Source organism: Cynocephalus volans, chromosome 11 (assembly GCF_027409185.1).
Source record: "Cynocephalus volans isolate mCynVol1 chromosome 11, mCynVol1.pri, whole genome shotgun sequence".
NCBI classification, from domain to species: domain Eukaryota; kingdom Metazoa; phylum Chordata; class Mammalia; order Dermoptera; family Cynocephalidae; genus Cynocephalus; species Cynocephalus volans.
In genome coordinates, this window is record NC_084470.1 from 53,205,960 (window position 1) to 53,217,777 (window position 11,818).

Below are 11,818 nucleotides of genomic sequence, written 5' to 3' on the forward strand. Positions count from 1 at the left end.
GGTGAAGCATGGGACAGACCCTCTGCTGAACTGGCTTTGAAAGCACCAGCAGGGAAATGTGTTGATGCAGCTTGGCCAAGCCAGCACCCTGCACCTGTTCGTGTCTGCCACAGAAGGGAGGACAGAGGGCACGGGGTCCTGCTTTGTCGGCATCCAAAGGATCCAAAGAGATTTTTTGCATCAGCCTTTCTGACATTTTAACAGCACTCTAAAAATCCCTTTTTCTCTAGAAGATACCCCAGGGGCGCTGGAGAGAATTTCTGGCCCTCTCTGTACAATGCTGTGAAATTGTTCATCTCTTAAATCACATACTTTTTAGATGCAACAAACAGTAGACAGCTTGGTGTAGTGGGAAGAGTAAACTTTTACTTTTGCAGGAACCAGAAAAAGATTGTGTGATGTGGTTCAAATCGCTGTGATAGACACCTCCCCAGTGCCTGCTGGCCAGGTTCTGATCATGGAGAGGGGCGGGGGTCTCTACGGAGCTGCAGGACCAGATGAGAGCTGTGTTGAAGAAATGCTTAAGCAGAGAAAAATAATTACCAGGCCTATGCGAATCCTGGAACTAAGGGCTTAGAAAATGTCGTCTTGTATTAGTATAATACTTTATGTTTTAAAATCACTTTATTAAAAAAGAAACAACTGCACTATGGACTGCTTCTGGAACTACTCTTGATTCCTTACCCCTTACCCCCAGAGAACATTTGTTAAAACCACATTAATCCCTAACACAGAATTTGTATTAATGATGAATTGTGGAGCAGACAGGTTATATGAAACTTTTCCCACATGAACTCAGAATATTTTTTCCCTCAGAAAATTTCACGGGCAGTTATACAATGAAGTGACAGAAAAGTCTTTAAAGCATTTTTCTATCCCCTGATATTTTGGTCTTTTAGGAAGGATTCTAAAGCATTGCTTCCCTCCCCTCCCTTTTTTTTTTTTTTAAATGTAAAGAGAGCTATTTCTCATGTGGCTGACAGGCAAAGAAACCCCCCCCCCCCCACGCCCCAAAGGGAATAAAGCCATCAGAAGATGAGCATTAAAAACAAAAACAAAAAACTGATGTTCTTAGGGCTTAGTTCTAGCCATGCCTTTAACCTGGGTAGACAATGGCTTTTGTTTTCAATAGACTTGTTTTTGCTTGGATAGGAAAGATGCCACTGTTGATGTGGTGACAGCTACTGGAATTATGGAGGTGGGGGGAGAGTGTGTGTGTATGTGTGTATGAGTTGGTTAATGAGTTTACAGATCTTGCAAAGCAGATCCAAATCATGCGACAGCAGCTTCACACTGCATGTTCAAGTTAAGAAAAGGGAAAACAAGGTCAGGGGCATTTGGTTTATTTTATACAAGTTGGCTACATCCCAGAAAACTGGGGAAAAGGATATGGAAGTCCCTCAGTGCACTGCAAAGACAGGGTCCCTTTTCCAAGATGTTGAGATACGTTTGTAAATTTTTTTGGACATTTTCAGAAGTTATTTGTGTGAGTTAAAGACAGCTTGGGTGCATGGCATAGCCAGTGTTTTCCGGTCTCAAAGGTTTCCTTTGAAGCAGCTGTGTGCGTGCATGTGTGTGCTCCGTCTCCCCATGGAAACACACCCAGTGCAGTTGCACCGTGACGTCTCTGTGTGGGCTCACGCAAAGGTTCTTTTAAGGACTAGGTTCTATGATGGCTTGTACAGAGAGAAAAACTTCTGTTCTCCCCAGCACATTACCAGATTGCCCTTCCCTGTGGATGGGGGGAAGGAAAGCACCATGAGGATTGAACGAAATGCATGAGCTGGGGTGTACAAGCCTTATTATGTGGGCAGCCAGACAGAGTCCCGACTACCCTTTGAGTCCCTGCAGAACTTCTGGGCCCCAGCAGAGTGCCCCAGCCTTGTCTGTGCTCATTCCTCTTCTCATGATTAAGGTTTGGGCTGTGGGGAAGCAGTGGCTGTCTCCCCTGGAAGGCATGAGCTCCACAGAGCAGCAGCCACCCCAGTCTGTATAGCACACTTGCGGATAGCAGTCTGCAGGGGAATCCAGAGAGGAGGCCCTGACTGTTGGAGACTAGGGGCTGTGTCATGGTATCCCATCACTGGCTGCAGCAGCAGGATCCCAAGTACCCAGTTTTCTGGTCAGTACCAGGCATCACGGGTCCCAGAGGAGCATGGGTGGTCAGCGCCACTTACCAAGGGTGCCTATTCAGGCACAAGGTGCAACAGGATCCAATCAGAGCAGGTGAACTGGGCAACCCACCCTGCATGCTAGGCACCAACTAAGAAGATTGTAAGATTTTGAATAGTTAAGGATTAATTGAGTTTAAAGCTTATCAAATTTTGTACCAGTGCCAGAACCTGGGAGAGGGAAAACAATTAAAAATAATAAAGGCTTAGGGTTTTTATTGGTAAATGCAAAGTCAGTCCTAAATAAAACGATGAAAGCATTTGTCTGTGTTAATTCTCTAACTTGCTTAATATCTGCCCATCTCCTCATAACACTCTGAAGCCCCAGTCAGGTTGAGAGAAAGTATAAGGGTTTAAGTAGGAGTTGGAGCATTCAACCCAAGAAACCCTGCCCTTTGAGCTCCCGAAGTGAGTAGCATGAGATGAATGTGATCAATTTCTGCAAAGAACTCACGGTTTAGATAAAGCAGGGCCTTCAGTGTGTGGTGTGGTCTTGGGGAACATCAGTGGCAAACCCTCACCCCAAGCTCCTTACTTCCTGCCAAGAATAATATTTTATATGCCCCCCCCGCCCCCCTTTTTCCTTAGAACTTGCCCCTTTCTGCATATGGGGTTTAGGAATCATTCTGTTGATTCTCTGTGGCAAGTACAAGCAGCCTTGGGCGACTCACTGTCTTTATGTTGTGTCCCAAGGAAGGGAGGTGCAGCAGCAGCCCAGCAGGCAGTGGTGACATGCGGAGCGCTCGCGGGTCCAGGCGTCCGGTGGTATTTTGGAGGGGCCGAATCCCTGGCTTTGTCACTTTTGACACTGGTTGATCTTGGTCTTCTAAAGCTGTCCATTTCTTCTGGGGAATGGTGACTTCGGAATTTTTAGCAGCCTTTTCCTATCCCCAGAACCCATTTTTATAAGATGGGTTTTGCTTCTGCTGATTGCAACTATGTCTCTAAAATGTCTATCTTCCACTTCCTGTTGCAATTGAAGATCTAATGTGTAAGGGGGTGGACGAGGAAGAGAACATTCCTGACCTTTTGATTTGATATTCTGGCCATGTGTTTTAAATGGGGTATGCTTCTGATTTTAAATCTAGTCTTGTTTGACTTTTTTTTTAAATGGTATCTCTCTTTCAACTGTTTTGTCTTAATTATTTTTATTTACTGCTTCTCCCTCCTGCCCCCCTCCCCTCCCCCGCCTCGCAACCCCTCATGCTTCTTATTTGGGATGCTTTTCTCAGGCATTTTGTTGCTTTTGTTTCTAGACCTTATTGGAGTAAGAGAATCGTGATTGTTTGGTTGCCTTCTCTTCATAGCTTATTCCATTTTTGTTTCTCTTGCAGCAATTTCTCAGTTATGTGAGTTCCTAAACCATTGCTTTTATTGGTTGAGAAACAAAGATTCATAAAGGCTATTTTTGTTTTTTTCTCCCTCCTGCTTTGCCTGGAGCTCCCTCTGGTGGCTGTGGAGCTGGCTGCATGCCGGGTGCCATGAAAGCCTCCTTTGATGCAGAGCCTGGTCAGACTGTAGAGATCAAGGCAAACCAGTCTTGCCTTGCTCCTCTAGTCACTGTCACCATTTTTGTGCTCTGGTTTTGTCCTGCTACCTTCAGTTTGTATGTCTCCAGCATTTTTTGTTTGTTTCATTGGTTCCTTGTTTTCTTTTAAGACACCATCAACTGTGTGTGGATCTATAGGTTTGGGCCACCAATCTGTTCTGTTTTGTCCCTTTTCTTTTTTGTCAAATCCAAGAGAAAACTTAACATAGGAGCTAGAAGATTCTGGTTCATAGCCTTTCGAATCTTCCTGGCCTTTGCATCCTCATGGCCTCTGATATCCCAGTTTTCTCCCAGGAGGTCTCTGGAGGCTGAGCTGCTGCAGGAGTGGGGGGAGGGCTGGGGTGGGGTGGGGTGGGAGAATCATCCCCGTACTTCATTGTGCATGCTATTTGGTGCAGCATCTTTTTTTGTTTTTTTATTTTTTTCCCTCATGCTTGAGTTATGAATGAGGATGACCTCTACAATCATGATATCTCCCATAGACTCTATTACTTTTTCCTTTGCCAGCTTTTCTGATGCATGGTCCTAACAATTCTGTGGTTTACTTTGCTACAGACTGTAGTCTTCAGCTGCCTTAACAGTAACTCATTAGAACATTAGAAGGAAATAAATTGAGGACACCTTGTTGTCATTTCATTTTCATTAGAAATCAAACATCATAGAGATGGCACAGAAATAGCTGGGGAGTAAGAAGGGGGACCCTGTGCTGATTGCACCACTATATGTCAGACCAGACTTGTTCCTGGAGCTGGAGCACCCCATCTCTGGAACTCTTGCCATGTTGTTGAGGCAGCTGAGATCTCTGTCTCCCACTCTGATAATCACAGATAGACAGTAGTGGAACCAGCTTCCTTAAGCCCATTTTTGTGTGAACAGAAAAGGGAGCCATGTGAGCCTCGCCCTGTTTCCAGGTGCCAAGTTCCTCTCCCTGCCCGCACCTCTCCCCTTCCCCTGGGCAGAATTTTGGCACCTGTTTGCCAATGAAAAGAAATGTAAAGCAACAAAAGAAGAAAGCAGATCTTGACTTCCGAGGAGGGAAACCAAATTTACCCACAAAGGCCCATTAGACCCCTCTGAACTGGATCCACTACTGGCCCAGGAATACTGATGAGAAACCCTGTCTGGGTTGGGCCGGAAGCTGGAATTCGATGCTCTGCAGACCAGTGCTCCAAACTATGGTTATTTTTGAGGGACCACCTCCAGTCCAGAACATTTGCGTTTCACCTTCCTCGCCCAGATCCAGTTAACAAGGTAGCTCATCGCTTCTTGCATCTGTAGAGAGACATGCTGGATTTTTATTTTCATCGTGATTATACTTGGATGCAAGGAATATGTTTTGTTCCCCCCTCAATTTAGCGCACCACCCTGGGAAGTGCATGTCACAGACCAACTCCACCTTCACCTTCACCACCTGTCGCATCCTGCATCCTTCAGACGAGCTCACGCGGGTCACACCAAGGTAAGGGAGTCTGGCCCTGGTGGGGGGAAGGACAGTGGGGGTGGTAGGGGAGGTCAGAGGACTCCCTTCCCTGCAGTACTTAATGTTGAGGAAAGCCAAGTAGAGAGCCTCATTCATAAACCAACTTTAGCCAGCTTAAGCATCTCAGAAGCGTCTGCAGGCATCTGTTCTGAGTTCCATCTTTCCTTTTGAATGGAGGCCCCTATTGATTGAGATCCAGCTCAGAGAGATCTGGACCCACCTTTAGTTACCTTTTAATTGCCATAGAATGCATTCGTAGGCCCCTCAACCAATTGAAGCTGACACCACAGGCACTATGGCTAAGTCTGTTGGATTTTTGTCCCAAAGCTTGCCAAGATGGCATGGAGTTCTTTCATGGGTGAAATTACTTTGGAAGCCCTTGCTCCTCTGGAATGGGCCCTGGGTACCATGCACCCACAGCCAAACTGTAATGACCAAATGAGAAGACTCCAAGACCGAGCCATGTGCTGAGTGCGGTCTGTTTCCCTCTGTGCACCACCTGGCAAGAGGACATGCATGGCGTGGGCTGTCTGCTTGGTTTGGTTTGGTTTCGGGCCTCCACAGCTTCCAGTGAAAGGGAAAACGGTCTCCCCACCATGCAGAGTGACTCCCTCCGCCATTTCCTCTATGGCGCAGTCAAGTAAGATGCTGGGCTTATTGGAAAGCGAAGCAGAAGGGGAGGGAGGTGAGAAGGGCCAGCTCGGAGGGAGCAGCCACCCCAAGGAGCGCCTTAAACTATGAATAATTCTCCGCAGGTCATGTGAGGAGGACACCGAAGCAGCCATATGCCCTGTTGAGCTGAGAGGAGATGTAGGGCAGAGAGTCTGAGCCCACGGGCAAGGCAGGGGGTGAGCACACGCCAGCAGGGCCTGCCCTGGCAGGGTCACGTGGAAGGAGCTGTGTGTGCACGCATGGCCGCCACTAACCTGGGGACATAGGCATGGGTGTGTCTCTGTGGTTGTGCCTGGCTAACACGGCCTTGACAGTCGCTACCCCTAACCCGTCTAAATGCCCCCAGTCAAGCTGAGTGCCAGCACTAATGAAGGCCTAACCGGAAGTTCTCACCAGACAAGGGTCTCTCCATTTTAGCTTTGTCTTTTCCATCTCCCTTCCTGCCCTGGAGAACCTGGCTTCCCCATCCTGTGGCTTTATGTTTGAAAGAGATTGTTTTCAAAATCACGGGACACAGTCTCCTCCTATGAGAGGCTGGTGCCCGGGTAACTCGCGCTCTTCTGACTGTGGCCATAGGACTCGAACCACATGAGTCTTCATCTGCAAGTCCATATGGCTTTGTTGGGGATGAAAAAAGCCTGGGAAGTCAGTAGCAAGAGAATGCTTTTTTGCCTGAGTTTGAAAGAAAGGCAGCTTGAAACAACTGAAAATCTTTCTCAGAATGGCCGTGTGAACAAGATCTTAAGTCCAGAACTCTTTTGCCCTCTGTGGTTGTACATCAACATTTGTGAAATTTCACCTGAGCCTTTTTAAAAATCCACAATTTTAACCTTAGGAATCTGCTATAGTCTCTAATCTCATGCTTCTCTGAGTACTCCCAACCTACCAGCATCCCCACTCCTGAGCTTGTGTGATACTGGCTTTTTCTGTGGTCCCCACCTTGTACTGAATGGCCAGTGTCAAGGTCATCTGAATGTGGAGCCAAATGTTTGCCTCCATCTTGTACCCCAGGAGAGACCCCTTCACTAGTTATTCCAAGGACCTGCTCCAGGATGGGTCCTCTTCTTTGCTTTTCTCCCAGTGGTGATTTGCCCAAGGTATCTGGGCATTCTGCTAGACTGGGGAGAGAGGTCTCCATCCCCTAGCTCCCAGGGACCGCCCAGCTGACCTGCTCCAAGGGACTCTGGCAGCCACAGCCAAATCCCTGCGTGGGCACCAGGGTAGGTCCCGTGAGACTGTCGGGAGGGATCTGCTTTTTTGCCCCTTGGTTGCTCATTCAGAAGCTGTACAGGGCTTCTGAGCCTGTTTCTTACCCCGTCCCTGTATCAGCTGTTAAAAGAGAGTCTTCCCTGATTATTTAAGCAGACAGCAACATGTTTCCCTTTGCTGCCCCTCTGGTAAACTTTTCTGTTCTCCACTGTTGGATCCCGGCTGCTGGAACCTAGTGGGTCCTCAGCATGGCACGAGTGAAGGAACGAATCTTTCTGCTTTCCTTTAGTAACACTCAGTGGGTCTTTTTCCAAGTAGTAGGATGTAGTTCTGCTCATACGTGACATGGCTTGCTCTGACCCCATAATGCCACTCATCAAAATGGAGCACGTGAAGGGGATTGGGGGCCAGTTCAGAGCACAGGAAAGAGCACATAACCGGGAGTCAGGAGGCCAGGGCTGCCACTGACTTGATGGGCATTGTCTGGCCTTGTCCCACCCACTTTGGCTGTTATGCCATTCCTAAAATAAGCTCTCTCATCCCATAGACCTGGTTAATGTCTTGCCTCAGGGAGAAGTAGGTGTTAGGAAGGAATGCTGGAATTTGAGTAAATCTGGTAGGAAAAGAAACCTCTTTGCTGAAGGGCACCCTTACCTATCCTGTGACAACCTTGGGGTTACTCAGACTTGGGTTTGAATCTGGGATTATTCACTGAGTAACTGGGTGTGACATTGAGTATACCACTTAACCTCTGAGCCTGCCTCTTCATCCATAAAGGGGACGGTTATACCCACCCCCCAGGGACAAGCAAAGGGGATTGTGTGCAGCTTCCAGTTAATTTAAACCGTGGCCCCATTTCAGGGGATCCAAGGCCTCCCTGGGCAAGAGGGAGGAGCAGACACGGACAGAGATGTCTGGGGGGCCTTGGCCAGGGAGTCCTCTCCTGTTGTCCCAGGACCACCCTGCACCACCTGCAGGAGACTGGCCACTGACCCATTCTGTGCCACAAACACCACAGGTATTTCTGATGAATAACCTGTCATCTTTTCCCTTCAGCCTTAACTCAGCCCCAACTCCAGCTTGTGGCAGCGCCAGCCACTTGAAATCCACGCCAGTGGCCACACCATGCACTCCACGGAGGCTGAGCCTGGCTGAATCCTTCACTAACACCCGTGAGTCCACAACCACAATGAGCACATCCCTCGGGCTGGTGTGGCTGCTGAAGGAGCGGGGCATTTCTGCAGCTGTGTATGACCCCCAGAGCTGGGACAGAGCTGGCCGGGGCTCCCTCCTGCACTCCTACACCCCCAAGATGGCTGTGATCCCCTCCACCCCGCCGAACTCACCTATGCAGACGCCCACGTCCTCCCCGCCCTCCTTTGAGTTCAAGTGCACGAGCCCTCCCTACGACAACTTCCTGGCTTCCAAGCCAGCCAGCTCCATCCTGAGGGAGGTGAGGGAAAAGAAGAACGTCCAGAGCAGTGAGAGCCAGACAGATGTGTCCGTCTCCAACCTCAACCTCGTGGACAAAGTCAGGAGGTTTGGGGTGGCCAAAGTGGTGAACTCAGGGCGAGCCCATGTCCCCACCTTGACTGAAGATCAGGGACCTCTCTGTGGGCCCCCAGGACCAGCACAGGCTCTTGTCCCTGGAGGCCTGGTACCTGAGGGCTTGCCTCTCGGATGCCCCACTGTCACCAGTGCCATCAGCGGGCTGCAGCTCAACAGTGGCATCCGACGGAATCGGAGCTTCCCCACCATGGTGGGATCCAGCATGCAGATGAAAGCTCCCGTGACTCTCACTTCAGGCATCTTGATGGGTGCTAAGCTCCCCAAACAAACTAGCTTACGGTGAGGACAGGAGGGGGCCCATTGCCCTGGAGGAGACCAACATGCTCTGTGTCGCTCCCCGCCTCCCTCTCCCCCTGCAGCGCTCGCTCCCCTTTCCTTCTCTGCCCCGCTCCTGAGCGTCAGCCTCGTGCCTAACAGGGGAAGAGTGGAAACTTTGTAAAATGTGTACATAGGACTCGGAGACCTTGTATCTGCCCTGTCCCCTCTTTGGACCCCACAGGGAGTGCCCCGCCCTGTCACCACTCTCCCGAGGACCTCACCTGTGCTGAGCTGGGGGAAGGTGTGTCCTCCTCTTCTTTCCTTTTGAGAAGCACTGAGACTCCCAAGTGTGTTCCTATCCCATGGATAGGGACCCAGTGAATTCCGTGGCTGATTGCCTGTGTGCACACCGTGAGCTGTCACATGGCATGGGTCATAACGCCTTGCCCACCCTGTAGCAGTGTGAGGAGCCTCCGTCCTCGGCCACACGCGGCTGACGTAGCTTTCATGGTCGGGAGCTTTTCTTCCTTTCATGGGTGGCCTGGCTTCTTCAGACCTTCACTATTCTGCCTCCGTGGACGGTTATTTCTTTTTTGAGGTGTGACTTTTACTTTTCATACCTTCAACTTGAAGTCATCCTGTGTTTCGTAATCAGCTGTCAGGCCAAACGTCTGACCCGAAGAGAATGTATTCACTCCCGCTGCATTGTCCAGCAGCCCCTCTGTGTTCTGTGTGACTTGTTTTATTTTACCATTTTTTTATATGCAGGGAAGTAATGGTACTGGCAGTGTATGTTCTGTACGTGGTTCTATAACACCAAAATACAAACTTCAAACACACCAAGCTGCTAATGAGATAGTAGCTTATTTCTGGGACCTGGTGTCACAACCCAATTGATTTAAGACCAGACCCAAGACAACTTTAATGATAAGATTAAAATGAAAGGGGATAAGGAGAAAACTTATTAAAGAAGTTTGTCAACAGTCAAAGTAAAGGGGAAGAACCACAACCAAGCGTAATACCAACTGGTTCGAGGGAGAAAGGAACAAGGCTTTGGCATCTTTCTGGTTCCAGTCCTTACTCTGAGACGTAAGATGGGTCAGTGTGCTTTCACTTGTGCAGTCTTTTGTTGCAGCCATTCGGTGCCCACACATTTTACCCTCTTGTTTCAGAACAGGGGATGGTCACAACAAGTTATTTTCGGCCCCCCAAAGCCCTTTGTCTCCTTGTGGCACTGATTATCATTAGGAAAAGATAGAGGTGCTCATGAAAAGAACCATGAATGAATAAGGGAGCATGGTTCTGTTGTCGCTGATTAAGTTTTAAACTTCTATTTATTATTTATGTGTGCTGTATTTTAAACATAATCCTCTCTGCTTCCAACTCCAGTCATAGCGTGTCTGTGGCATCCCAATCTAAGCAGATAATTTATTCTAATCTGTGGACTGCACTGTACATCACGGGGTTCAGTGACCACTTGATGCAGACATTTATGGAAGGATAACATCCCATGTAAATGACATTGTCATTTTGTGCCCCCTCCCCCAGCAAGAGACGTATCCTTCAGTTGATTGAAGGTAACTTTATGTCCACTGAGGATACTTGGAGAAAGTCCCCAAGGAGCAAGCTCAGTCCCACAATTTCAGACTGTTTATTCTCTGAACACGAGAGTGTTGGTTAATTATGTTCTCAACTCTCCTTGCTGGTGTATGTGTGCACTCACTGCAAGTAACTTATATCTTATTTGAATGTATTTTAAAACAGTAGGTAGAATAACAAAGGAATATGAAAACCATGGACTGAGTGGACCACTCTATGTATTCAGAGAGAGCAACCACCCATCATCACCAGAAATACCAGTGTAAAAATCAGCAATTTGGAGGTTGCGGTGTTTAGTATAGTAAATAAATAAATGATCAACATCATGCAACCACTACCAAAAAGTGTGTTGTGATGCATCAAAAATCAGTAATAACATTTTATTTGCTAATGAATATCAATAAAAGAAGTCCAAATGATGGAAACCACAGTGGAGTTCTGCTTTATATTTTGTTTTTATCTTTTCATCGAGGAGATGATCTCTTTTTGTAGGACTTGAAGGCATTCACCTCTTTGGGGAAGTTAAATGAAAGGCATATACTTTACTACGGTTATATCCCCCCTTCTTTTCAACCTGAATACCATACCTTAGACGACTTTCCAATCAGAACCTAAACATCTCCCTCACTCTTCGGGGCTGCGTACTGGTCCACTGTGTGCACACACCCACTGCGAATACGCACATACGCCTGTGAACCAGCCCCCATGGATGGTCATGAGTTTATTTCATCTTTTGCTGTCACAGAGCTGTGATGAAAAAATCTTGCATGTATGCAACTTTCTGCATATGTGAGCACATCTGTGGGATAAATTCCTAGATGTGGCCAAATTGCCTTCCATGGGGTTGTGTGAAGAGACTTAAAAATCAAGGACAGTGAAGTCCCACCAGATGGGAAATTGTGACATGAACAAAAGGATGAATAAAACTTCCACATCAGTATTTGAAAGCAGGGAAATCATGCAAGCAAATGCTGTAGTGGGATATGGGACTTGGTGTTTAAATGAGGTGCTACCATTTGGTAGTGGTGTGACCTTGGGCAAGCCACTAATCCTCTTTGGGTCCTCCATTTTTTTAACCTGTGAGGTGGTAACAGTAATACACCTTAGTGTTAATTAGTTGAGTAAACATTTTGAGTACCTGCCCTGTGTGAGGCATTGTTGTAGGTGCTGGGAGGACAGTGATGAACAAGTGAGCCAGCTTCTGCTCTCATAGAGCATGCAATCTACGGGAGGAGAATGACGACACCAAATGTAGAATAATCGGGTTGTGCAGAGAAAACAGGGTGGTGGGAAGGAGTGGCTGGCTACTTG

General features: G+C 47.8%; 1 protein-coding gene across 4 annotated transcripts in view; it reads left to right on the forward strand.

Annotated features, from left to right (window-relative positions):
• The window catches only part of TRAK1 (trafficking kinesin protein 1), a 119,521-nt gene extending 108,589 nt beyond the window's left edge, over nucleotides 1-10,932 (forward strand). For 3 of the 4 annotated variants that reach the window (XM_063115094.1, XM_063115095.1, XM_063115096.1), the window contains exons 15-16: nucleotides 5,077-5,179; nucleotides 8,138-10,932. In XM_063115094.1, the coding sequence (XP_062971164.1) occupies nucleotides 5,077-5,179; nucleotides 8,138-8,933 (899 nt within the window). In that variant the 3' untranslated portion in view covers nucleotides 8,934-10,932. Of the gene's footprint in view, nucleotides 1-5,076; nucleotides 5,180-5,955; nucleotides 6,049-8,137 lie in introns of all 4 variants that reach the window. The other variant, XM_063115097.1, reaches the window with a different exon arrangement.
• The last annotated feature ends 886 nt before the right edge of the window (nucleotides 10,933-11,818 follow it).